At 36.6% G+C, this 24,187-nt stretch overlaps 1 protein-coding gene across 1 annotated transcript in view; it reads left to right on the top strand.

The window, feature by feature from the left end:
- The window catches only part of LOC131193663 (coiled-coil domain-containing protein 162-like), a 48,874-nt gene that overhangs the window by 242 nt on the left and 24,445 nt on the right, over positions 1-24,187 (top strand). Inside the window, exons 2-14 of the mRNA XM_058174113.1 lie at positions 1,815-2,043; positions 2,572-2,774; positions 5,886-6,044; positions 7,919-8,009; positions 9,940-10,080; positions 12,877-13,013; positions 15,723-15,834; positions 17,242-17,291; positions 18,609-18,785; positions 19,022-19,139; positions 21,289-21,454; positions 22,091-22,229; positions 23,483-23,636. Of these exons, the coding sequence (XP_058030096.1) occupies positions 1,831-2,043; positions 2,572-2,774; positions 5,886-6,044; positions 7,919-8,009; positions 9,940-10,080; positions 12,877-13,013; positions 15,723-15,834; positions 17,242-17,291; positions 18,609-18,785; positions 19,022-19,139; positions 21,289-21,454; positions 22,091-22,229; positions 23,483-23,636 (1,860 nt within the window). The 5' untranslated portion in view covers positions 1,815-1,830. The remainder of the gene's footprint in view (positions 1-1,814; positions 2,044-2,571; positions 2,775-5,885; positions 6,045-7,918; positions 8,010-9,939; positions 10,081-12,876; positions 13,014-15,722; positions 15,835-17,241; positions 17,292-18,608; positions 18,786-19,021; positions 19,140-21,288; positions 21,455-22,090; positions 22,230-23,482; positions 23,637-24,187) is intronic.

Raw genomic sequence — 24,187 nt, 5'->3', positions numbered from 1 at the left:
CGAATCAACCAGCCAAGCCATATGACAAAATAGCTTTCCTTATGCTGTTCTTCCAAAAGCAAATGGTCATTTCTCAGACCTAGTAATAATAAGGCATTAATTCTGTGTTAATTAATTCAGCATGCATATATGTACCTGGGGTCATTTCTAAATTAATAATAGACATGCAAACAATTAGGATGTATAAGATTTCATTATCTCTTAAAACATTTGTTTAAATGTTTTAGACATATTTATTCTTCCGCGCAGGACTGGCATAAAATTAGTATTAGTATTTGTATCTTAAATGGGGTTTTATGGTTCATATATTTTACGTATTTTATGTATTTTAAATTTAGGGGCCAAATTTAATAAGTTTTTTAGCACTGTTTTTATTTGTATTGTATTCATGGATTGTTGTTTTTATCTGGCTGTGCACTGCCCTGAGTCCTTCGGGAGAAGGGCGGTATAAAAATTAAATAATAATAATAATAATAATAATTATATTATTATTATATTATAATAATAACAATAACAATAACAATAATAATAATAATAATAATAATTATTATTGTTATTGTTATTATTATAATTATTATAATTATTATTATTATTATTATTATTATTATTATTATTATTATTATTATTAAAAATTGTAATATTATATTATTTTAAAAAGTCAGGATCATGTCACTGTACCTGGACTCAAGAGCATCTTATAAGACTGTTTCAACACAGAAGGCTCCCTAAACCTTAAAAGCCAGAATTACAAGCAAAACAGAATCTGACTTTTTAAATTGCATTATCTGCTGTGTGGCGAAATTGACAATCTCTATTCCAGGGATGAAATGCTACTGGTTTGCTCTGGTTTGGGCGAATCGGTAGTGATAAAAACTACCAGTTCTAGCGAACTGGTAGTAAAAAAAAAAGCTATTGGTTCAGGCAAACCGGTAGTTAGCTACCGATTCAGTTGAACTGGTAGTTTAAAAAGCTACTGGTTCAGGCAAACTGGTATGTCTGACAATCACCTGTACAGTGGGGTTTAGCTTTGCTAGGAAGCAGGAAATCCTGCTTTCTAGCAAAGCTAAATCGTGTGCCACAGCTGATCCTCCCTCACTATTCTACTTACTTTCCCAAGCATCCTTTTGGTACATATTGCGCGTGCGCACCTGCACAGCACGCACCAAAAGGAGGCTTGGGAAGGTAAGTAGAACAGCGGGGGGAAATCAGCTGTGCAGTGGGGTTTAGCTTTGCTAGAAAGCAGGAAATCCTACTTCTACTTACCTTCCCAAGTCTCCTTTTGGCGCGCAGCGCACATGCGCAGCCAGTGAACTGGTAGCAAACCAGTTCGGATTTTACCACTGGTCTGTTCCTCCCTTCCCTTTTGTAATAATGTATTACTTTTTATTTACTCAGTTCTATTTTTCTGTTTTCTCATAGGATAGACTTAAGAAAGTCATCTTTTGAACTGTGTATTTACAATATAAGTAAATATATAAATGTATTTTTTAAAATAATTATGTTAAACTATCGTCATTCTGGTATATATGGATATATATAGTGCACTGAGCTAAAAGACTGCAGCTAACTTTATATATGGATAAATAAGAACATAAATTGAGTCATACATTCAATTAAGAGATTGCTTGTTTTTTAATCCAGTTCACCACTGAATCTTCTCATTCCTTTGGGGAATGAATAACCATCATTTTACATTATTTGTCATTTATGGTTATGTTTTTATTAGGTTTTTTGGGGTGGGGTAGTTTTTATTAGTTCATTTTCAAATAATTCTATTCTGTCATAATACATTTAACTCTTTTTTTCTTTTAAAGTACAGCTCTGAAGAACATGTATTTATTGGAATTTCATTCCTCCCTTGGCCTAGTATCTTTAATTCCTAAAGCTCTAGATCATATCCTTCAAGAGTTCCAGCAAATCTGTAGGCCAAATACAGCCTGTGAGGCCATTCATTTGGAGGAACGAATACTTCAACTTTCGCTGGATGGATGGATGACCATGGAAAATCCAGAATCTTTTTATGGTGCTCAAATTCAGAGAGATGTATGTTTGTGTTCTACATACAAGGATTTGGGTGGGTTTTTGCTGCTAAAATGTCCTAATCTCATTAAGTAGACATATAGGATTGGGTTAATAGAGATAATTCAGAATTTTTGTAGACCTGTTACAGATTCTATCTACAGTAAGTAAATTACTAATAAGGAAGGACTGGTATATTGATACAAAATTGTTTGAATTTAACTTCAGGGTTTCACTGAATGTGTTTCACAATGGAGTAAAGCCATTTTTCTTTGTGAGCTGGGCACAAGGCACTATTTGTGCTTTAAGAGAAACTATTTGCTGCTTATGCTTAAAAGTAAAAAAGAACATCTCCTCCCATAGTCATACTTGCTTGTTGTTCAGTCATCTGAAGGTTCTTGTTCCATCTTCTCCTTCTCCTATCTTTCAATTAAATATTTCCATGGTACAGAATAATGTCTTGAACAATTAAATATCAATTGTAACATCAGTACAACAATCAATTGACATTATTTGAATTAAACATTTATAAATGCTATTATTTCATGGTAGATATTTGCAGATGTTCTGGTTGAGGATCCTCTCATTATAAGAGAAATTGTTACATTAGCCTTGAAATCAATATCAGAAGAAGAACAGAGATCGAGCAAAGAAAAACAAACTATTACTCTGAATGTCTTTTCAAGACTCCTTGAACTTCTAACCCTCCGTCATCGGTTGATTGAGGCAGCAGTAGAAGGAGCACAGCTGGGCAGGTTAGCAAGGGGACACAGAGGAAATCATTGTAGAAAGTTGTACTGAAATTCAGCAATATTTTTTTATTTAATCTAAATCTTTTCTGTACTATTGTTTTAATCTGTAAAAGTATAATGACAAAATCCATATTCAATGTAATATTTATCTTCTTGCTGATGTAATTCCCCCCTTTCTTCAATTTTCCCAAATCACAATTGACATCATCTTATTGAGTACTTAGTTAATTGAAATCACTATTTCTCTTTTTTTTTCTAAATACTTTTATTACACATTTTCCTTTATTATACATCACATTTCCAGTTTTGCAATGCCAGTGCACTGGCTGTATCAAGTACTTTTTAAGTACAAATAGTTTTATACACCCTAAGTATAACCTGGTCTGTTTCCCCCTCCAAATACTCCCAACAAAAAGTCAGTCAAAGACCTTCTTCAAGTTTATTTACATTTGGCTGGATTCCTTCTGGCACAGAGATGTTCTGGCCACGTCTACCCACGCACCTGCCAAGTCTCTGGAGATAACTAGGAAATTATAGATAAGGCAAGAGTAACTCACGAACATATTCTTCCCTCCATTGAAACAGTTTGCCCGCGCAAATTCACTGCTTTGTCCAAGACAAAAGACAGGAAGCTCCGCCTCCTGCTTTATAGCCCCTGTGGATGTCACTCCATGACTCATCATTCTCTGACCCTGTCCCAACGCCACCTCTGCTGCGCACGCCGGTCACGTCTGTGCAGTCTCGCATCAAGCCAAGATTGTTCTTGGGGCGTTGCCAAATCAGAAGAAGGCCCGGGGGAATCAGGCTTTGCCAGCCCCTCCTTCTCCTCCTGGGTCGGTGCCAGGGTGGGAGAGGGCCCAGGGGAAGCAGGCCTTGCCAGCTCCTCCTCCTCACTCCCTGAATCCTCCTCCTCCAGGAGTCCGAGTCCGGGAACCTGGGTTACAACATAACCATTATTCTTGTAGTCATACAATATAGTCTCTTTTAAATACATAATGTTGTACATCATAGTTATAACCATTATTTTCATAGTTGTACCATAACACTCTATACCTTTATCACTCTACATGTTTTAATCTATAATCCCATACAATCTGGTAGTACTGTTATTTACAATATATATATATATATATATATATATATATATATATATATATATATATATATATATATATATATATATATCTTTGGTTGTTCGGGTTTTCTCCCGTGTAAAATTGGAAGTGTCTTGGCGACGTTTCGACGAAGTCTCATTCGTCATCTTCAGGCTTCAGCTTCGTGCTTCTGGGAGCAATGTGTGATCGCAGCTGTTTCTTCCTTTTAACTGCTAGTGGGGGTTTGAACTGATTGGGTGGGAGCTTTGCACGCATTGAAGTGCACGCATTGAAGAACACAAGAACTCATTCAAAAAAGAGGAACCAACTTCTTCCCTGGTCCAACACTTTAAAGTCACAGGACATGATATTGACTTTAAAAAGACCAGAACTATTGCCAAAACTGAACACTTTAACAACAGAATAATCAGAGAAGCCATTGAGATAGAAAAACGCCCACACAGCATGAACAAACGAGATGACACCTCCCGCCTACCAGCCATTTGGAAACCCGCCCTTATTGACAAACGAGTCCCTAACACGAGGAATGACACCAGACCCACACTCACAAGGTCCACACAGGATGTCACCACCGCACATCCACCCAGAAAGCAGACCCAAACCCACACTGATCATGAAGCACGACCAAGGACCAGAAGCCAGACTGCAGCTGCAACATTAGCCATTTCAAACCCCTCCAATCCATTCATGCAGCAGACTGACACCCACTATGAAGATGTAGCATGACCACAAAGCCAAACAACAGCTATGCAGCTCACCAGCTCAAATCCCCCTGCAGCACAGACTAGACTGAGCACAACCAAGCCCCCACCAACACAGGACACACCCCCAGCCAATCAGAGCACAGAAAACCCCATCCAATCAGAGCACAGCCAAGCTCCCACCCAATCAGTTCAAACCCCCACTAGCAGTTAAAAGGAAGAAACAGCTGCGATCACACATTGCTCCCAGAAGCACGAAGCTGAAGCCTGAAGATGACGAATGAGACTTCGTCGAAACGTCGCCAAGACACTTCCAATTTTACGGGAGAAAACCCGAACAACCAAAGACCTATATACAAACACCCGTGAAAACCTCAGAAAACATATATATATATATATATATATATATATATATATATATATATATATATATATATATATATATATATATATATATATATATATATATATATATATATATATATATATATAGTTGATCTTTCGTTAAGTTACTAATCTGTGCACCTATTTAACCATTTGTACAATGTCCCATGTTGAGTAATACTACGATTCCCCTTTATCTTTAAATTCCATTGTTAACCTGTCCAATTTGGTGAAATCATTATTTCTCTTCTTCCATCCTGACCCAGTATAACTTCTAACCCTTCTATAGCTGGCCCTATCAGTATACTCAACTGAAAAGCCATTATTTTTAAGGGAAGCCCCAGATATCTTGGCCTGAGTTGTAACGTAGATAGTTGATAATTGCAGTTGAATGCTTTTGATTGATACTGTTTAAATATGTTTGACAAATCAAATTATACTGGTTGTGTTTGCTTTGGCATGTTCATTAGTTAGAAAATATTACAAATATAGTACACCAAAACCTTCTACTTATCTTTTCCTAACAACCCAAACTACAACTTGGTTTAGCAGGGAACAAGCATCATATTTTCTAAACCTAGTACTCTGGCTTATTCCATGCCAATCTAGCCATGCAAAGAATCCAATAGAAATAAGCCAGAATCCCTGATGCAGGAATCACAGTAATCAAACCACAGACAAAATTGCACATACCAGTAGTTTATTAACACTCATTTGGGGGAGGTGCCAGCAAAAATGATCTGAGCAATGGACAAAGTGAAATTATGGGTTGAAATATTATACAACTATATTTATTGTCTCTGGGTTTGAAACTCAAAAGAATATATGACAGGCAATTAATGTGTGTGTTTTGCTTGAGCAGAGTAACCACTATAAGTAGTTAGTTCAAATATGTGCATTCTTTTTCTTCTTAGACTGTACAAAGAATTTGCAGAAGAAATGGGCTTTAATGAGTTTCATTTGTACTTACGGCCTGTGTACTTTGAATGTGCAACTCACAAAGAGAAGGCTGATCAGTTCTCACCAATATTCATCGCTTCACTTTTAGAAGATCACGACATTAATGTGGACAGGTAAATCAGAGGTTTACAAATGTTTTCAGCAGGTATAAACATGCATAAATCACCAACAAACTTAATAATATTTGTTTCCATTCTAAAGATGCATTTAGCAGTTTGATATAGAATAGCTACTACTTTTTAAAAATATTCTGATAGAATTTTGCTATACTGTTGTTTGCCCGAAAATAAGATCCTGTCTTATATTTTTTTGAACCCCGAAATAAGCGCTTGACCTTATTTTTGGGAAGGTCTTATTTTGGGGCGTGTGGAACAAGATGCGGCTCCTCTTGCCATCTTACCTGATTTCCAGCTCTGTGTTTAAATATTTTTGGGAGGGCTTATTTTTGGGGGGAGGCTTATTTTAGCACATGCGCTCATAAGCCTGATTGGGCTTATCATCAGGGGATGTCTTATTTTCGGGGAAACAGGAGACAACAAAAGTATGAAAAATAAGAAAAAGGAAAACATTAAGAATTAGAAAAAAAAGTGAAAAAAGAATGTTTACTTATGCCCTTCTTTCTTAGAATAAATGCCATCTTAGTTTTCCCACTCCCTCTTTAAATTTTTCTAATCCTCATAGAACAGCTACTTCTTGCCATATACGTTTCTTTTGAGTAGAATCCAATACTACTTTTCTTCTGTCTATGTAACTAAAAAGGTATATTGGTAGTCCTTGACTTACTACCACAATGGAACCTAAGCAAGACAGTTGTTAAGTGAATTTTGCCCCATTTTATGACCTTTCTTGTCATAGTTGTTAAGTGAATCACTGCAGTTGTTAATGGAACCATTCAGTCATTAAGCGAATCTGGCTTCCCCCATTGGATATTGCTTGTTGGAAACCAGCTGGGAAGGTTACAAATGATGATCACATGACCCTGGGACAGCCCAGCTATCATAAATACATGCCAGTTGCCAAGCAGCTGAATATTGATCACATGACTATGGGGATTCTGCAACGGTCATAAGTATGAACCCTGATCATGTCACTTTTTTTCAGTGCTGTTAAAACTTCAGATCATCACTAAATAAATGGATGCAAGTCCAGGGCTACCTCTAGTTCTAATAAACTGTTGTATCATATAGATGTTTTAATATTGTTTTTAATTGTTTGTGAACTGCCCAGGATCATATACCTGAGACAAGTGGCTATATAAAATGAATGAATGAATGAACCAACCCTTACCGCCTTTGACTGACCTAAAAGGTCATTATGGGCAGTTAGAGCAGAACTTGTAAAACTATATTCTGTAAAACTCTAGGATTCTATGAGAACTTGATGGGATTCTATGTAAGAGGAAGAGAAGAGAAAATTTCATTTGAAATCCACCACATCTTAGGCTGGGATTCTGGGATTTATTTATTACTAATAGGTGCTACAGCCTAAAAGTTTTTGCAGCTCCATGAGTTAGAGAGCTGTTTGGAGCAGATCAGGGAGCCCCCTATTATCGTTTATCATCTTTTCCTCAGTTACATTAAATATTTACTAATTATTTAATTACATCTCATATTTCAGAAATTGACATTAGCATTTAGAAATTCAGCTGAACTGGAAAAGAGAATATGTGTGTGTGTGTGTGTGTGTGTGTGTGTGTGTGTGTGTGTGTGTGTGTGTGAAATAAATAATTTGATATTGATAAAAAGAGATATACATATCCCAAAATGGAAGAAACAATCCAGACTTGTTCTTTTGAAAACTACAACTGAAATATTGGGTTGGGAATATTTGTAAGCATGATTAATTTTTAAATATATATGTTCTGCATAAACAAGGACAGCTGAAATCACCTGTGATGAGAAGAAGGATAATCTTTCACGTAATCTCTAAATGTGGGTTGGTATTTCATTTCTGAAAAAATTTAGACAATGTTTGTTGTTTTCTGCAGATATATTCCTTCTAACTTAATGTTAGAAATCCAAGATATAGACAATCAAATTGGAAAATTTAGCTTTTGCACCAGGGAGAGCATTCTTCAGGTAACTGAAATATTTTTTATTCTGGTTTCTATTATAGCTATTAAGCTATTATATTAAGCTATTATATTACTTCATTTTACTCTTCCTGCCCCTTTCCTATTTGTTTCATTTTGTACTAAACCAATAGTATTTATGACTGTACTTCTAACCAGAGTCATACAGATTCCATAAATAAAAAAAAAATTATAACTGCAATTTGAAAATGTAGACCTCTTAGCATCTAGACTTTGAACAAATCTTGAAGCAAGAAATGCAATTCTAAACAATACCAAAAGTCACATTATGCAACAATTTGGTCATTTTGAAGCCTTTGGGGAAAAAAAATTAATTTCAGTGAAACCCAACCCTAAAATGCTCTGTCCAGAACAGAAAAAAGGATATTTGTGTTCCAAGGAAAATTCAGTGTTAAATAATTTATGTGAGTGGAGTCAGGTATAGCAGAGGTCTGGGGTGGAAAAATTGATCATTGATCTTAATCAATCACATATCATTGCTAAAACGATTATTGCTTCTGTATGTTCACTGGAGATCTTCTGATCAACATTATTACTTGTCTATGGCATTTGATTAAATTTGCTTTGTGCTAAACTATTGTCACAGAAGGTGGCACCAGGTAGTTAATTTTGGCTAATGTTGAAAATGCTATGCAGCGTCAGACATGGTGATAATAGAACAAAAGACTATCTGGAAATGACAAGGTTATACATGATAGACTGGGAAGTCTGTCAATGCACAATATGCGTTTGCTTGTGTATAAACCAGGGGAAAAATAATGACAAAATCTTAAGTATTGTTACACATGCATCTTAAGAATGTTACACGCACATATAGTTATCTGGAGTGAAGATCTGGAGATCTACTGAATTGGATACTGTTGCTTTCTTTCTTTTTTAAAAAAAAATGTTTTATTGAGTTTTTACAATTAAACAATTCTTATTCAACTCTTGTGCATGACTGTGACCATTTACATATCAGCACATTAGTATTCATCTATATTCTATACATTTTTACTAAATCTACAATCTATTTTTTCCATTTTTTCTATTTTTGATCCAATTAAACCATTTCTCCCACATTACGTAAAAATCCGAATCCATCAGTTCTTTCAATTCAAGTGTCATTTTATCCATCTCGGCGCAATCCAATGGTGGTTATGCTTCAAAACAAAAAAAATATTGGATGAAAATACATAGTTGGATACAGGAAGTAATAGACTTCCACATACAATGCACACCAGAATTGTTTCTTTGAGGAATAATGAAAAGGAAATATGAAAAAACAACAACATATATTATACATATGACAACTGAAGCAAGATTGGTCTTCGCCAATCTTGTTGTTTGGAGAATCTTTAATATACCCTCTAATGATTTAATAATTAAAAAAGTACTGTTGCTTTCAAACTTCATGCAAAATCAGTCCTGCTTCTTGAATACAAATACAGATAGTCCTGGACTTACGAGTGCATTTGAGCCCAAAACCTAGATTGCTAAGCGAGATATTTGTTAAGTGAATTTTGCCCAATTTTACCATCTTTCTTGTCAGAGTTGTTAAGTTAGTAACTTGTTAAGTTAGTAACACATTTGTTAAGTGAATCTGGCTCCCCTATTGCTTTTGCTTGATGGAGGGTCACAAAAGATGTTCACATGACCCTGGGACTGCAACTGTCATAAATATGAGTCACTTGTCAAGCATCTGAATTTTGATTATTTCCTGGGGATGATGCAATGATCGTAAGTGTGAGAATCTGTCATAATTCGCTTTTTTCAGTGCCGTTGTAACTTCAGAACAGTTACTAAATGAACTGTTGTAACCTGAGGATTACCTGTACAACTGAAACAAGTTTATAGCCTCATTGTCAGGCCTAAAGGAAGTAGATGCATAATGCTGCATTATAATGACCACTAATCTTTTTATCTTCATCCTTCAGCTGTTACTGAAGCCGTATGGACTGGAAAACTTGCAGATTGCTCTTGCTTGCCAAGTCACACATAAAAACATGCTCCTTGTAGCTGTTCAGCAGGCTGCATTTTGTCCTTCAGTGCAGCCCATACTAACTGGAGACTTAAAGGTTGGCAACTTTTCCCCCCTCTTCCTCCCTTTCAAAGACCAAATTCCACCATCACTCTTTAAAAAACCAACATAAAAATCAGAAGCAAAAAAGTTATGAGGAACGAATGAGTCTTTCTTTGCTATCTGCCTTCCGTGCTGTTTGACCTTATACCTACATTTTGCTGGGAAAGTGTTAGATACATAGCTACACTCCTGGCCTTCTCTGTTTCAGATAGGAGATTATTATCGAAGAAAAATAAAAAGTGAGATTATGGGTACCTTTCTGTGCTACCTTTTTTCATCCGGGGTACATTCCAGATATGACGACGTCCACTCCAAGGATTCTCCACCCAGCATGACTATTGCTGATACATCTGGTATTTGAAGGTCACATATCTGAATGGTATCTTGATTGAGAAAGGCCCTATTCCAATGATGGAATCTTTGTCAATTGATTTAATTTCTCCGTAAAGAAGGCAATGGCGGAGCTCACTAGGTGGAATCGGCTTTAAGTGATTACACATCTTGTTGTTAACCTTCTGGGGTTCAGGAAATCTTGCTTCTGAAACTAGACATTTCCTTCAGTCATGCAATTGGACTTAGATCTTCGACTTATATATACTGCTCCATAATGTTTTACAGCACCCTCTGAGTGGTTTACAAAGGTCAGCATATTGCCCCCAACAATCTGGGTCTGCAAAAAAAAAAAAAAAAGCATATTGCCCCCAACAATCTGGGTCTGCATTTTACTGACCTCGAAAGGATGGAAAGCTGAGTTGACCTTGACCTTGAGCCTATTAGAATCAAACTCCTGGCTGTGGGCAGAGTTAGCCTGCAATAGTGCATTCTAACTACTGTGCCACCAGGGCAATGCAATAATGTAATCAGACATACAGTAATGTAAGAATCATAGGACAGGTGATTCTTTTATAGAAGCATACACTGCTAGAAATAATATACTGTCATTGTGAATAGTGGCCATTGATAGCTTATAAGGAAGTAACAGCATTTATTTATTTAACAGTATGTCATAATATGCATATTATGGAGGGACGCGGTGGCTCAGGGGCTAGGATGTTGAGCTTGTTGATCAAAAGGTTGGCAGCTCAGCAGTTCGAATCCCTAGTGCTGCGGTGTAACGGGGTAAGCTCCTGTTACTTGTCCCAGCTTCTGCCAACCTAGCAGTTTCGAAAGCACGTAAAAATGCAAGTAGAAGAAATAGGGACCACCTTTGGTGGGAAGGTAACAGCATTCTGTGCGCTTTGGTGCTGAGTCATGTCAGCCACATGACCACGGAGACGTCTTCGGACAGCGCTGGCTCTTTGGCTTTGAAATGGAGATGAGCACCACCCCTAGAGTCGGCAACAACTAGCACGTATGTGCGAGGGGAACCTTTACCTTACATATTATGCAAGATTAGGGTATTATGTAAGCCCCACCACTTTTCTTAATCCCTGCAGCCCTCCTGTGAAAAAATTAGGACACCCCCCTCCCCAGCATAATCTTCAAGGTCTGCCTTTAAGTTTAACCCCTATTGCTTGGTGAAAGTCAAACACTATAACCATTGCTCCATATTGGAATTTTCAGTGTGAAAAAAAGGATTGCTGGTTGCGATTTGTAGGCAACAATTTGTCTTTTTCTTTCTCTTTCCTTCTTTGCTCATGTGGTTTATCTTTTTCAGAAAAATGCATAATATAAAAAAGAATAAAATGGAAATCAGTGCAGACTTGTTATTTAGTACGTGCTAACAATTTGCCTCAGGAGATCATAATATTCCTCTTAAATGGTCTGTTAAAATTAGTTTTTAAGCAATTGTTTCCAATTGTTCCTGTTTTTTTTTAAGAAACAGGAGAGGATTAAAAAATATACATGTACTAAAAAATCTCATTAGTTTTCTTCCTAGACAGCTATTTTCTGAGTAAAAAGCAAAGTGTGTTTACACTTCCTTCAGTAATATTAGTCAGCTCCACACCTATACAGCCTTCTGGCTATTTAATGCTTCCTTGTTCTTTTTTTATTTTTTGAATTTGTTTTTCTTTCAGGAGTATTAGAAGAAGCCAAATTACAAGAATTTGAAACTTCAGAGTCAAAATAGAATGGAAAGGAATAGAATAGAATAGAATAGAATAGAATAGAATAGAATAGAATAGAATAGAATAGAATAGAATTCTTTATTGGCCAAGTGTGATTGGACACACAACAAATTTGTCTTTGATGCATATGCTCTCAGTTTACATAAGGACAGTAAAATACATTCATCAAGTATATAAAAATACAACACTTAGTGATAGTCAAGGTTACTAATAAGCTATCAAATCATACTAGTAAACAAGTAAAACAATATAAATTGAAAGCTACAAGCAACATGGTTATAGTCATAAGTGGGAAGAAATAGATGCTAGGAAGGAAGAGAAGAATAATAGTAATAGAGTCTTAGTAAATTATTTGACAGTGTTGTGGGAATTAGTTGTTAAGCAGAGAGAGATGGCATTCGGGGGAAAACTGTCCTAGTTGTACTGGTCTGCAGTGCCCTATAGTGTCGTTTTGATACTGGTCTTTTTCTTCAACAAGGGCTGTATCAAGCATCCAAAAGCATGTGCTGAGTTCCAGGACATTTACAAGGGCCTCTGTTTACACTGACCTTTCTCTCCCCTTTATAAAAATATTCAGCATAACTATCTGAGCCAGCGAGACTATCTTCCATATAAATTTCTCATAAGGCACTCAGTGGTGGTTGTTTTCCACCGCAACAACTTGCCTGATGGTATCAGCGTGGCTTCCCTGAGTAAGAGACCCTGTTGCTCTTCTGTTTCAGGAAGGACACCTGAGTGTGAAAGGTCAGAGCAGCAGCTCACCAAATGGAAGAAATTCTACAGTTGGGAGTGAAGCAGAGGATACCTTGATGTCTCATTCCATTAGGCGATTGGCAGCTGGAGGTTGCAATTCAAAGAGGTAGCTTAATGTGACATACACACCCTTCGTGGGGTCGGGGCAAACGTGCTGAATGAGGACTGGAGAGAGCGGGTTCATCCCAAACAGGCACAGAAAACCATTGGATGACTTTGGAACCATAATCCTCTATCAGCGTAACCTATTCCATGGGATGGCTATAGAATAAAATGAAGGAAATTCCTTTCTTGAAAGAAAAAGAGACTTTGAATCTAACAATAAATAATAATAATAAAAAGATCAGAGCATCTGGGTATTGAGGCTAGGGCTAGGTAGAGCAAAGGGCTAGGTACAGTAAAGTAAGAAAATGACAACTGTTCTCATGTCTGAATGCTCTTTCTGGACTTAAGTAGCAGAAAGCAGCCTACACCCAAAAGGCTGTTGCTCCCAAAGAGCTCTTCCAAGTAACTTATCCCTCCTATTTGGGGGGATCGTCCAAAAAGAAAAGAAGGTCTTCCAGAACATAGCAATAGCTCTGCTGCTGATTTTGATTTGTAATTTACTCTGTACACTGGCATCTCAAGACAGCAAGAGCTGCTTCAAATACATATTCAAAGTGTGTTACTACTTTGTGCCTTAAAGGGTGGTCTGTGTTTTCAGTGGAGACATTCCAGCTCCTGGTTTAGCAACATGCTGACATAGTTGGGAAAGATTCCCAAATACTAGGCCAGCATTACAGATCGTAGGGGTTCAGAAAACAACATACGTTCACCACTTTGAGTTATTTGTAAAAATAATAAAGGTGTAATAGAAATTAATAAATACAAGTTAGAAACACAAGTTAGAAACACAAGTTAAAATAGGGAAGAAAATGGTAAGTGAACACCTGTCTACCCTAGACGAGTTCAAATCACCAGGACCAGATGGATTACACCCCAAGGTTCTGAAGGAACTGGCAGATGTGATTTCAAAACCACTGAACTATATCTTTCAAAGATCCTGGAGCACAGGGGAGCTGCCAGAGGACTGGAAAAGAGCCGATGTAGTTCCCATCTTCAAAAAAGGAAAAAAAAAACAGATCCAGGAAACTACAAACCTATCAACCTGACCTCAATACCGGGGAAGATTCTGGAAAAGATAATCAAGCAATGAATCACCGAACACCTAGAAGCAAACAAAGTAATAACCAAAAGCCAACATGGGTTTGTCAAAAACAGATCATGCCAGACTAATCTTATCGCATTCTTTGACAAAATGACAAAATTAGTAGACCAGAGGAATGCTGTCGATATAATTTACTTGGACTTCAGTAAAGCATTTGATAAAGTAGACCATAACCTACTACTAGATAAAATAAAAAAATGTGGGTTAGACAGCACCACCACCAGATGGATTCGTAACTGGCTGACCAACCGCACTCAACGTGTAGTCGTCAACGGAACTACATCCACATGGAGGGAAGTATGCAGTGGAGTACCCCAAGGCTCTGTTTTAGGCCCAGTACTCTTCAACATCTTCATCAATGACTTGGACGAGGGGATAGATGGGGAACTCATCAAATTTGCAGATGACACCAAGCTGGCAGGAATAGCCAACACTCCAGAAGATAGGCTCAAGTTACAGAAAGATCTTGACAGACTTGAACATTGGGCGCTATCTAACAAAATGAAATTCAACAGTGAAAAAAGTAAGGTTCTACATTTAGGCAAAACAAAATGCACCGGTACGTATATGTGGTACCATGCTCAATAGTAGTACCTGTGAGAGGGATCTTGGAGTCCTAGTGGATAACCATTTAGATATGAGCCAGCAGTGTGCAGCAGCTGGTAAAAAAGCCAACATAGTTCTGGGCTGCATAAACAGAGGGACAGAATCAAGATCACGTGAAGAGTTAGTGCCACTTTATAATGCCTTGGTAAGGCCACACTTGGAATATTGCATCCAGTTTTGTTCGCCACGATGTAAAAAAGATGTTGAGACTCTAGAAAGAGTGCAGAGAAGAGCAACAAAGATGATTAGGGGACTGGAGGCTAAAACATATGAAGAACGGTTGCAGGAACTGGGTATGTCTAGTTTAATAAAAAGAAGGACTAGGGGAGACATGATAGCTGTGTTCCAATATCTCAGGGGTTGCCACAGAGAAGAGGGAGTCGGGCTGTTCTCCAAAGCACCTGAGGGTAGAACAAGAAGCAATGGGTGGAAACTGATCAAAGAAAGAAGCAACTTAGAACTAAGGAGAAATTTCCTGACAGTTAGAACAATTAATAAGTGGAACGACTTGCCTGCAGAAGTTGTGAATGCTCCAACACTGGAAATTTTTAAGAAAATGTTGGATAACCATCTGACTGAGATGGTGTAGGGTTTCCTGCCTGGGCAGGGGATTGGACTAGAAGGCCTCCAAGGTCCCTTCCAACTCTGTTGTTATATTATATTATATTAAATAGATAGAAGATAGATAGATAGATGATAGCTAGCTAGCTAGCTAGATGATAGCTAGATAGATCGATAGATATCACAGAAAATGGAAAACTTTCCAAGTGTTTGACATATTTGTGTATATATTAAACATATGTTAATAATTTAATTCATCCTGTTAATATAATGCATGGTTTTGGATTTTTCATAAAAGCAAGAAAAAACCCGAGAAGCAGCAACATTATGTGTAAAGAAAGTTAAATGCCTGGGCACAGTCAAAGAATAAAATGTTACTTATGAATGCAGTTTGCATTCCAGTGGTATTTCTTAGTAATGTTCTTTTCCTTCATTCTCCAGACCTACCGAGGCTTTTGTTTCGATTCAACTGGAGAAACAGGGTCCACGTGACCTTATGCTGAATACATTCATTCAGAAGAAACAAATCTTGGGAAGTCGAATACAAAATCCAGTAAGTGTATGTTTAGGAATTAACCAATGTTTGATTATAATTTTTAAAGGATTATTCATCAACTTTACTATAATAGCTTTGGCTTTAAGCTTTTGGATATTTTTGTCTTTACAGATTGTCCTCAACTTAAAACCACAATCGGGGCCAGAATGTTCATTGTTAAGCAAGACACTTAAATGAATTGTCTCAATTTTATGGCCATGTTTGCCATGGTTACTAAGCAAATCACTGTAATTATTAAGAGAATTACATGGTTCAATGAAACTGGCTTCCCCCATTGACTTTGCTTATCAGAAATTGGCTGGGAAAATCGCAAATGATGATCCCACAACCCTGGGACACTGCAACCATTGTAAACACATGCTGGTCACTAAGCACTTGAATTTTGATCACATGACCATGGGGAATGTTACTGCAGTCATAAGTGTGAGGACTGATCATAATTTACTTTTTTCAGTGCCATTGTAATTTCAGTTGCTAAACAAATGGTTGTAAGTGGAGGACTACCCGTATTTTAAAATATAAAATATATTTTAGGTAACTTTAGCTATGTTTTGTGAGATTGGTGGTCATGTAAACAGTACTATAAATAAATATTTTTTAAAAAATAAGTCAGTCTTGTAATCAGAACAAATAAGAACAAGAATGTGTGTATGTATGAAAAGAAATAATAGAGGAGTAAAGTCTTATGAATACTTTGGAAAAAAACCTTAATAATGATTGTTTCTTTAATTGCCATAAAAATGCAAAATGATTGTTCTTTAGATATGGTAACCTTTCAAATTTTCTTTTGCTATTTGAGGGAATTGCTATACAATTTTTCTTCCAAGAACAGGTATGAGGATCAAATCCGATTTACATTTTAAAATCTATATATTTATGTAATTTATTTGTATATTTATTGTTATATTCCCAGAAGTTGGGGCATTAGATTAGATTAGATTAGATTAGATTAGATTAGATTAGATTAGATTAGATTAGATCAGGGTGCCGTCTGCCAAGCAATGTCGGCTGGCGGCCCTCAGGGGAAGGTCCTTCTCTGTGGGGGCTCCCACACTCTGGAACGAGCTTCCCCCGGGTTTACGCCAAATACCTGACCTTCGGACCTTTCGCCGCGAACTGAAGACACATCTTTTTATTCGCGCGGGGCTGGCTTAAATTTTTTATCGGTTTTTAAATTTTTTAATATTAATATTAATTTTAAATGGGGTTTTAGTTCTCTATTTATTTTAATGTTTTCTAGGCCAATTATAATAAGTTTTTTAATACGCATTTTAAATTTGTATATTGTATTGTTTGTTTTTTATTTATGCCTGTACACCGCCCTGAGTCCTTCGGGAGAAGGGCGGTATAAAAATCAAAATAAATAAATAAATAAATAAATAAACTGACATTAATTTGTTCTAGGATGAAGCTGAAAAAGTCAAGAGAGAAGTTATTGCTGAATATTGCCACAGGCAAGTACAAGAAATGTATGCAGTATCTCTCCTGAAGAGTCATAGGTAGTATGTTTGTTTTTCCCCACAGTCTATGTTATGGCAGGAAATGGTGCAATGTTGACTTTTATCCAGCATAGGCTATAGAGGAACCAGAGAGTAAATATACCGTAATCCTAAAATGAAACAGATTGAAACATCTGATATATAACGTTACGTTAATAGTTAAAGCAGGAAAGAAAATCAAAAACCCCATTAATCCTTTATATAACCTTTCAATAATACACAATGTGTATTATTCTTCGTATTTATTCTTCCGCGCAGGACTGGCATAAAATTAGTTTTATTATTTGTAATTTTAAATGGGGTCTTATGGTTTTATGTATTTTAAATTATGGGCCAAATTTAATAAGTTTTTTATTAGTGCTTTTACTTGTATTGTACCTATTTATTGTTGACTTTATTTGGCTGTGAACCGCCCTGAGTCCTTTGGGAGAAGGGCAGTATACAAATTAAATAATAATAATAATAATAATAATAATAACAATAATAATAATAATAATAATAATAATAATAATAATTATTATTATTATTATTATTATTATTATTATTATTATTATTATTATTATTATTATTATTATACTACTACGAACTGGATATTTACTGGATATTTAAATAAATCATTCCTCAACCTTAGTGTTATATATAAGGCAGAAGAAACTGCCTTGATATTCAAGCTATGAAGCCTGAATTGTTGCAGTGCCGGTTTTGTTATAAAGAGTCTCAGTAGGAGGTAGCCATAATTGCTACTGATATCATATATCATGCCGCTGAATCAGAGATAAACAAACCGAAGGGTCCCAGGGAGTTCAGATTATAACTCAAACAACATGACTAGTATTCAGGGATTTCAGGAAGTGTAGTCCAGAATATCTGAAGGTAGGCATGTAATTTTGATCTGCATTGTGCTCTTTCTGATATTATAAGTGTTGTGACTTGATTTAAAAAAAAAATGGGGGGAAAGTATGTCACAGGCTGGGATGCTGACTTAAAAATTCACAATAAAAAAATATTTTCCAATGTAGAAGTGACATAATTACTTGATACCATCACAATGAAACAATAAGAAATATTAATGAATGTCTGCATTCTTCCACCCTTACTCATTGCTAAGGCTGAAAAGATAAAATCCTGTGCGCTATTATCTCACACGAGCACTGATAAATTTTTGAGACTTCTTTCTTTTGAAGTTGATTATTTGAATATCAAGACTCTGGTTTTTTAAAAAAAATATTAGTTAGATCATTCTTCTGATATTAAGATTTGGATCCCGTTTAGGTTGACTCACCGTATGTCTCAGTACTCTCTTCGAAGTCAGATTGTTGCCTATTATAACAGTATAAAAGCAATGCTGGATGACTTTCCCAGGGTGAAAAACAAATACTTTACCATAGGATTGCCACAAGACAAAAAAGATGAAAAAGAATCCAAAGAAAAAGTTAACAGTGATCCCAGGTTTGTAATTTGTCTGCAGAATTCCCTACCAACTTGAGTGCCATAAAGCAGAGGTCTCCAATCTTAGCAACTTTAAGCCTGGAGGACTTCCTTTATGGAGGACCCCTGCCATAAAGAATGGAATTAGCATTGTGAGGGAACAGTGGGGTTAAACCAACATCAATTAGTGGTTTTTGGGTGCTGTGTACCATTGAATTTATTTGTACAAGTAATTCAATTATTCTGTTAACAATCAGGTCATTCCAGCCACGACCTCGTTGCTTGCTGTCCAGTGATGGACAATCCTTCTTGAACCTGTGGTTCATCCCTCACCCTTCAGAAACCCTAGCTGTATTCAAAATGCTACCAGAGAAGGTCAGTGCTTTGACAATCTTGCAAAAAGTTCTTAATTGGTCAAACGGCCTAGATCTGAGATTGATCAACTAGTAGAGTGTGAATATGAATAGCCCAGGAAAAGATATTTTATTGGGAATCATGATTTTAAAAGTGACTGAGATGTCACCCAAGATATTTGACATTTTGCAAGATTTTCTCTCGTCATCATCTCTCATAAGCAATCAGAAATACTGTGAAAGCAAAGAGAACTATTCTGACTCAGAATTATGGACTTAGTCCAACCTAATGGATGCTTCATTTTGGGAAAATTTAGCCTATCCTTTGGCAGATAGCAGGTACAAATATTTTATCAGCTCCTGTGTGTGTATGTGGATAAATGCATAATGATTATCCTTTAAGAGCTGAATGCAACAAAATTTCATTTTAATGTATACTGATTAGTGTACATTTAACGTGACAATAAAATTCTATTCTGTTCTATTCTGTTCTGTTCTTTACTGGGTAATATCTGGGATAGAAGGAACACAAGTTAAGTAGGCCTTTTTCCTGTATAGAGATCTAGCAATGTTACTCAAATTGCTACAGAAGCTAAATTGCACTGCTTCATACCATACATAATAAATAACTGTGATGCAATGAAGATCCTCCCAGTTTCCTAAGAGATTTGGCTAACCCAGTATGCTAATCCATAATCGTTTACACTATGATTTTTGCAAAAAACAATTGGCTGATTTCTTATGCACTGGGATAATCATTAAAATGCTACCATTTTAAGGGTTCATCAATCCTGCTATTATGATTTAGTGCAGGGCTGGTTAATTTTTTGAGGCTAAAGATCATGCCTAATATTTTGAGAGAAACTTAGGGTGGCAAAAAGACTGGGACCACATTGCTGATGTGGAAGGACAGCGGTTTGGGAGACAGGTTTGAAGCTTTACTTTGTTTTTTAAATGTATAGGACTAAGGGCTTACCTTACAATTGTTGTACCTTTTGTATTTTCATCTTTAGCTCCTCATGATTTATGAAATAACATAGCAATCATGGTCAGAAGAAGGCTTTGGGATCACAAAAAAGGTGGTTCGGGGACCTCACTTGTATTGCGGCCACAGATTGCCCATATGTGATTTTAGCACAGTGCAAGAATTCATAAGATGAAAAAGAAATGAAGAAATATAGTTGAAACCTTAAATAACCTTGGTTAACTCCTAAATATTGGATGTGCTACTGTTTCTAAGTAAAATACAAAGTTCATCCGCTAAATTTTAATTCACCCAGAAAAAAAATACTTGGGCTTACTGTTTGGAAACTACTGTAATAGTAGTTTCCTTTGGGATATAAGGAGATGCGAGGCAGCCAAGGGAATGATCAGATAAAAGCAGCTTAGCCTTCAGCAGGAATGTGGGCCAGGCACTTGGCTCAGAAGAGAACCTCCCTAGTTTCTTGGGCTTAAGTTAAAAGAGATGTGGGGAGAGATGTAATTTCAGACTGCAGGACTCTGTTAATGTAAGCTTACAATCAAGTAGAATTAGCTCATCTGGCTGTGGACCTCATCTACCTCACAAGGTTGACATCTACCAGTAGGCAACTCAAGCACACAGCTTGTTGGCACTAAATATAGAAAGACAGTAGGACACTTAGTGAACCTGTTTAGAGAAGATTTATGAAAGGTAGAATTACAGCAGTTTATGAATGATTGAACTGGTGTCACTCTGATCCGCTCAGTCAGTTTCTTTAAAGCATTTCTGTGCCTGTTCTTGAATTGGATAGGCAACCAAACGGCTTACATACTTAATAAAAGCACGACAGGCTTGCCATCCCAACAGACAGACATAGAACAAAAAGAAAAGATAGGTGTAACTTCTGAAAGTTATAACGTCCTTGTGATGATCAGATATGAAAAGGACTTAATTCAAGTGGAATATTGTTTGCCCTCATAACACATCAGCCAGGCAGTTCAAAAATGGCAAATCACCCAGATGAGCCATTACAGCAACTGTGCTCCCTGCTCTCCCTCTGCTGCAGCCTAATGGAAGGACTCCTGGACGATCAGCGTAGGAGAGGTCAAACCAGGTGGAGCTGGCTGCTACTTTCATTTTGTGATTGCCTGACTGCTTGATGAGCTGTGTTTCTTTCTGAAAGTCTGTCCTTTAACCCTCTTTCTCACAGGTTGGCTGCGATGCCCTGCGGCACACATTGCAAATCGTGGCATCCTTTCACGACGTTATTGCATACATTTTCAGTTTTGCTCAGCTAGGAAGTGCACCAGGCTGCTTGGATTACAGGTGTCCTTCTGAACATCTCACAGCAGACTGGGGAGGGACTGAGCAGATTGGTTAGTATCCGTTGCTCAATATTGGGATATGATCTGTTCTGGTTGGGGACAGAGTGTTGTTTCTTGTTGTGAATGCTGGAAAAGGAGTTGCCACAGCTTGAAGTTTTGCCACAGCTTGACGGCAGCTATTCCATAATGGTAGACCGAACGAAGACCTGGGAGATGGGGCAAGTAGGAATAATTTTCTCTATTAACAGAATGATCTGCCCCCACAGGTTGCAGAAATGAAGGTATACTTTTCAATGTACTAATAGTTGCAGAACACCAATGTTTCAGTCCACTAAAGATTTCAAATGCAAAGCCATGTTTTCCGAAGGAGTGGCACTAAAAGGTGGAGGAAGCCTAGATTGTATATCGCATTTTGGATGGGACAATTATTATTTCAAGTGAGCTGTCAGGATTTTGCCTGACAATTAATAAATTTGTCTGAATGTCTCATTAGACGAGAACTTTTGAATCCCTGAACCAAAGCGATAGGTTCTGAGAAAAGCAAAGCAGTCAAAATAAGTCAAACTAGCAACAACTTGGTTGTTTTTCATAGAGAACAGCAGTGTAATAACTGGATAACAGTATTTGATGTGATATTACACACACAAAAAAGACCAAAGGTACCAACACATGCTCTTTGGATTCTAGGAATTGAACTTCTTGAAATACAGAAAAACATAGACAGCCTTCCAAACTCGTCAGATCCAAAGAAAGTGTCTCACATGCTGACCATGCTCAAAGAAGTGAAGTTTCTTCAATTTGAAGCAGCAGTGAGATATTCAATGAGGTAAGATATGAAAAAGAAGCACATCAGAGGTATTTTCTTTTAAGATGTTTGCAACTTTTTCCTGATTACTCTTAATTACAGGGGCAGTTCAGCCTTTATCTCTGGGTATTTTTTCTACTCAAAACTATGTACCGCTCATTATTTCTCTGCTTATTAGGGAACAAATATGGTGGGAGATTGGAACTTGTGAGAAAGTTGGGGGCACACTTGCAAAAGGACTGCTGGGAGAGAAAGTTGCACACTCACAAAATGGATGTAAGAGTCTATTGACTCTTATACTCTGTGTGTGTGTGTATATGAGACTCCAAATTTAAAATTATCCATTCATCTCCCATATAGTACTGACAGATTTCATTTGCCTATGTTATTAAATTCTCACTAAATTTAAATCAACCCTCCCCCCTAAACAAAATTATTTGTGGGAGTGGAGGAACCTTCCTTTTTCAGGTTATGTAAGATGTACAGTATATTTCCTCTGATTATAGTTTGATAATCACTTTAGTATACACACATACACTGTGTGTGTGTGTGTGTGTGTTAGGATCAGGTTAATAGTAAAATAAGGAATAAGGAATTAAATAATATTAAATAAGGAATTTTAAAAGATGTAAATAAAATCTATTCAAATGAATTTTTGTTTTGTTTGCTTCTAGAAGCTATAAAAAGTATTTTATTTCTACATTTTGTGGAAAGCTATAACTACAATATGAAATAAACAGCACTGATTATTGGGGACCTTTTTAGTTTATTAAACCTATACACTATTTACAAAATGCATTTAAGATCACATATGAAGAGTGAATCTGCACGTCTCTTCAACGGTGAAATGTGTAAGCTGTGGAGTGTTCATGGGAAATGTATTGTGTAAACTGGAGTAAATGGATAGAAGAATAAGAAATTCCAAATTGGTTTCATTGAGGTCCATATATTACCAGCCGAAATTAATATTCCTTCTCCATGGGAATAACAGGAAGAGTTATTTAATGAGAAAAGCTGTTTTGATCACCTTCAGCATCCTGGCAGGGGTTCAGAGATAAAACAATGGGAAACGCTAGACCACTTTTCAGGCAGATGTTGTCACAGTAACTTAAATAAAATGCATTGTACAATTGTTAAGCAGAATAAATTGGAAATTGGATTTGTCTTTTCTGTATTTATTTATTTAAAAAAATTATATGACCACCCATCTTAAGCAATTCTGGGTAACTCACAATAACAATAAGTATTGTTCTATTTTTCCAACAACCTTTCAGGGAAGCATTTTTATCATCTGGAAATGTTTCTGCATATCAGAGTATTACAGACAACATTTACCACGCATTGCCTCCCATGAGTAATGCAGTTTTTGGAAGTGCATTTGCTTCCCAACTCCAAATTCCACAGCTATTAGATCCACATGGCCAGAGAGTGAGTAAAATGGCTTTTTCAAGATATATTTGCTTTAACTTCTGAGACATCTTTCAGAAACATTTATCTCCCATCTGTTCTCCAAAGAATTTTGTTCAGCATTTAACAATTAAAAACAGCTGAAGTGCTTTGCTTCTCATCTGTACCAAAGGTATATATAGAAGGTACAAATACAGATAGTGTGTGTGTTAAAATGAAAAAGTTCAAGCAAATGTCTATTGCAGAGGGATAGCTTATCTTTCTGACCTACTTTTTCACAGTCTAAAAGATATTGTAATTAGCAATTTCTGGTTTTACCAGTAATGATAGAATTCATAATTTTACCAGAGGACTACACAAATTTGTGGAGAGGAGCTTTTAAGCCAAAATGTTTGATTGCTCTCATGGCGCTCAATAGGTTTCTTTCCAAGATAGCTCTGTACTTCTGGGAGCTCATATTTCAGCATTTTCGTATAATAAAAAATTGTGGTCTTTACCATTGTAATGTGAGTGATGGTAAAACTTCAACTCACACATGTGGCTTTTCTGATTCTTTTTGTATGTGTCAATGT

Source organism: Ahaetulla prasina, chromosome 1 (genome assembly GCF_028640845.1).
Source record: "Ahaetulla prasina isolate Xishuangbanna chromosome 1, ASM2864084v1, whole genome shotgun sequence".
NCBI lineage: Eukaryota > Metazoa > Chordata > Lepidosauria > Squamata > Colubridae > Ahaetulla > Ahaetulla prasina.
Note: the sequence above shows the minus strand (reverse complement) of the source record. Positions and strands in the feature narration are given on the sequence as shown.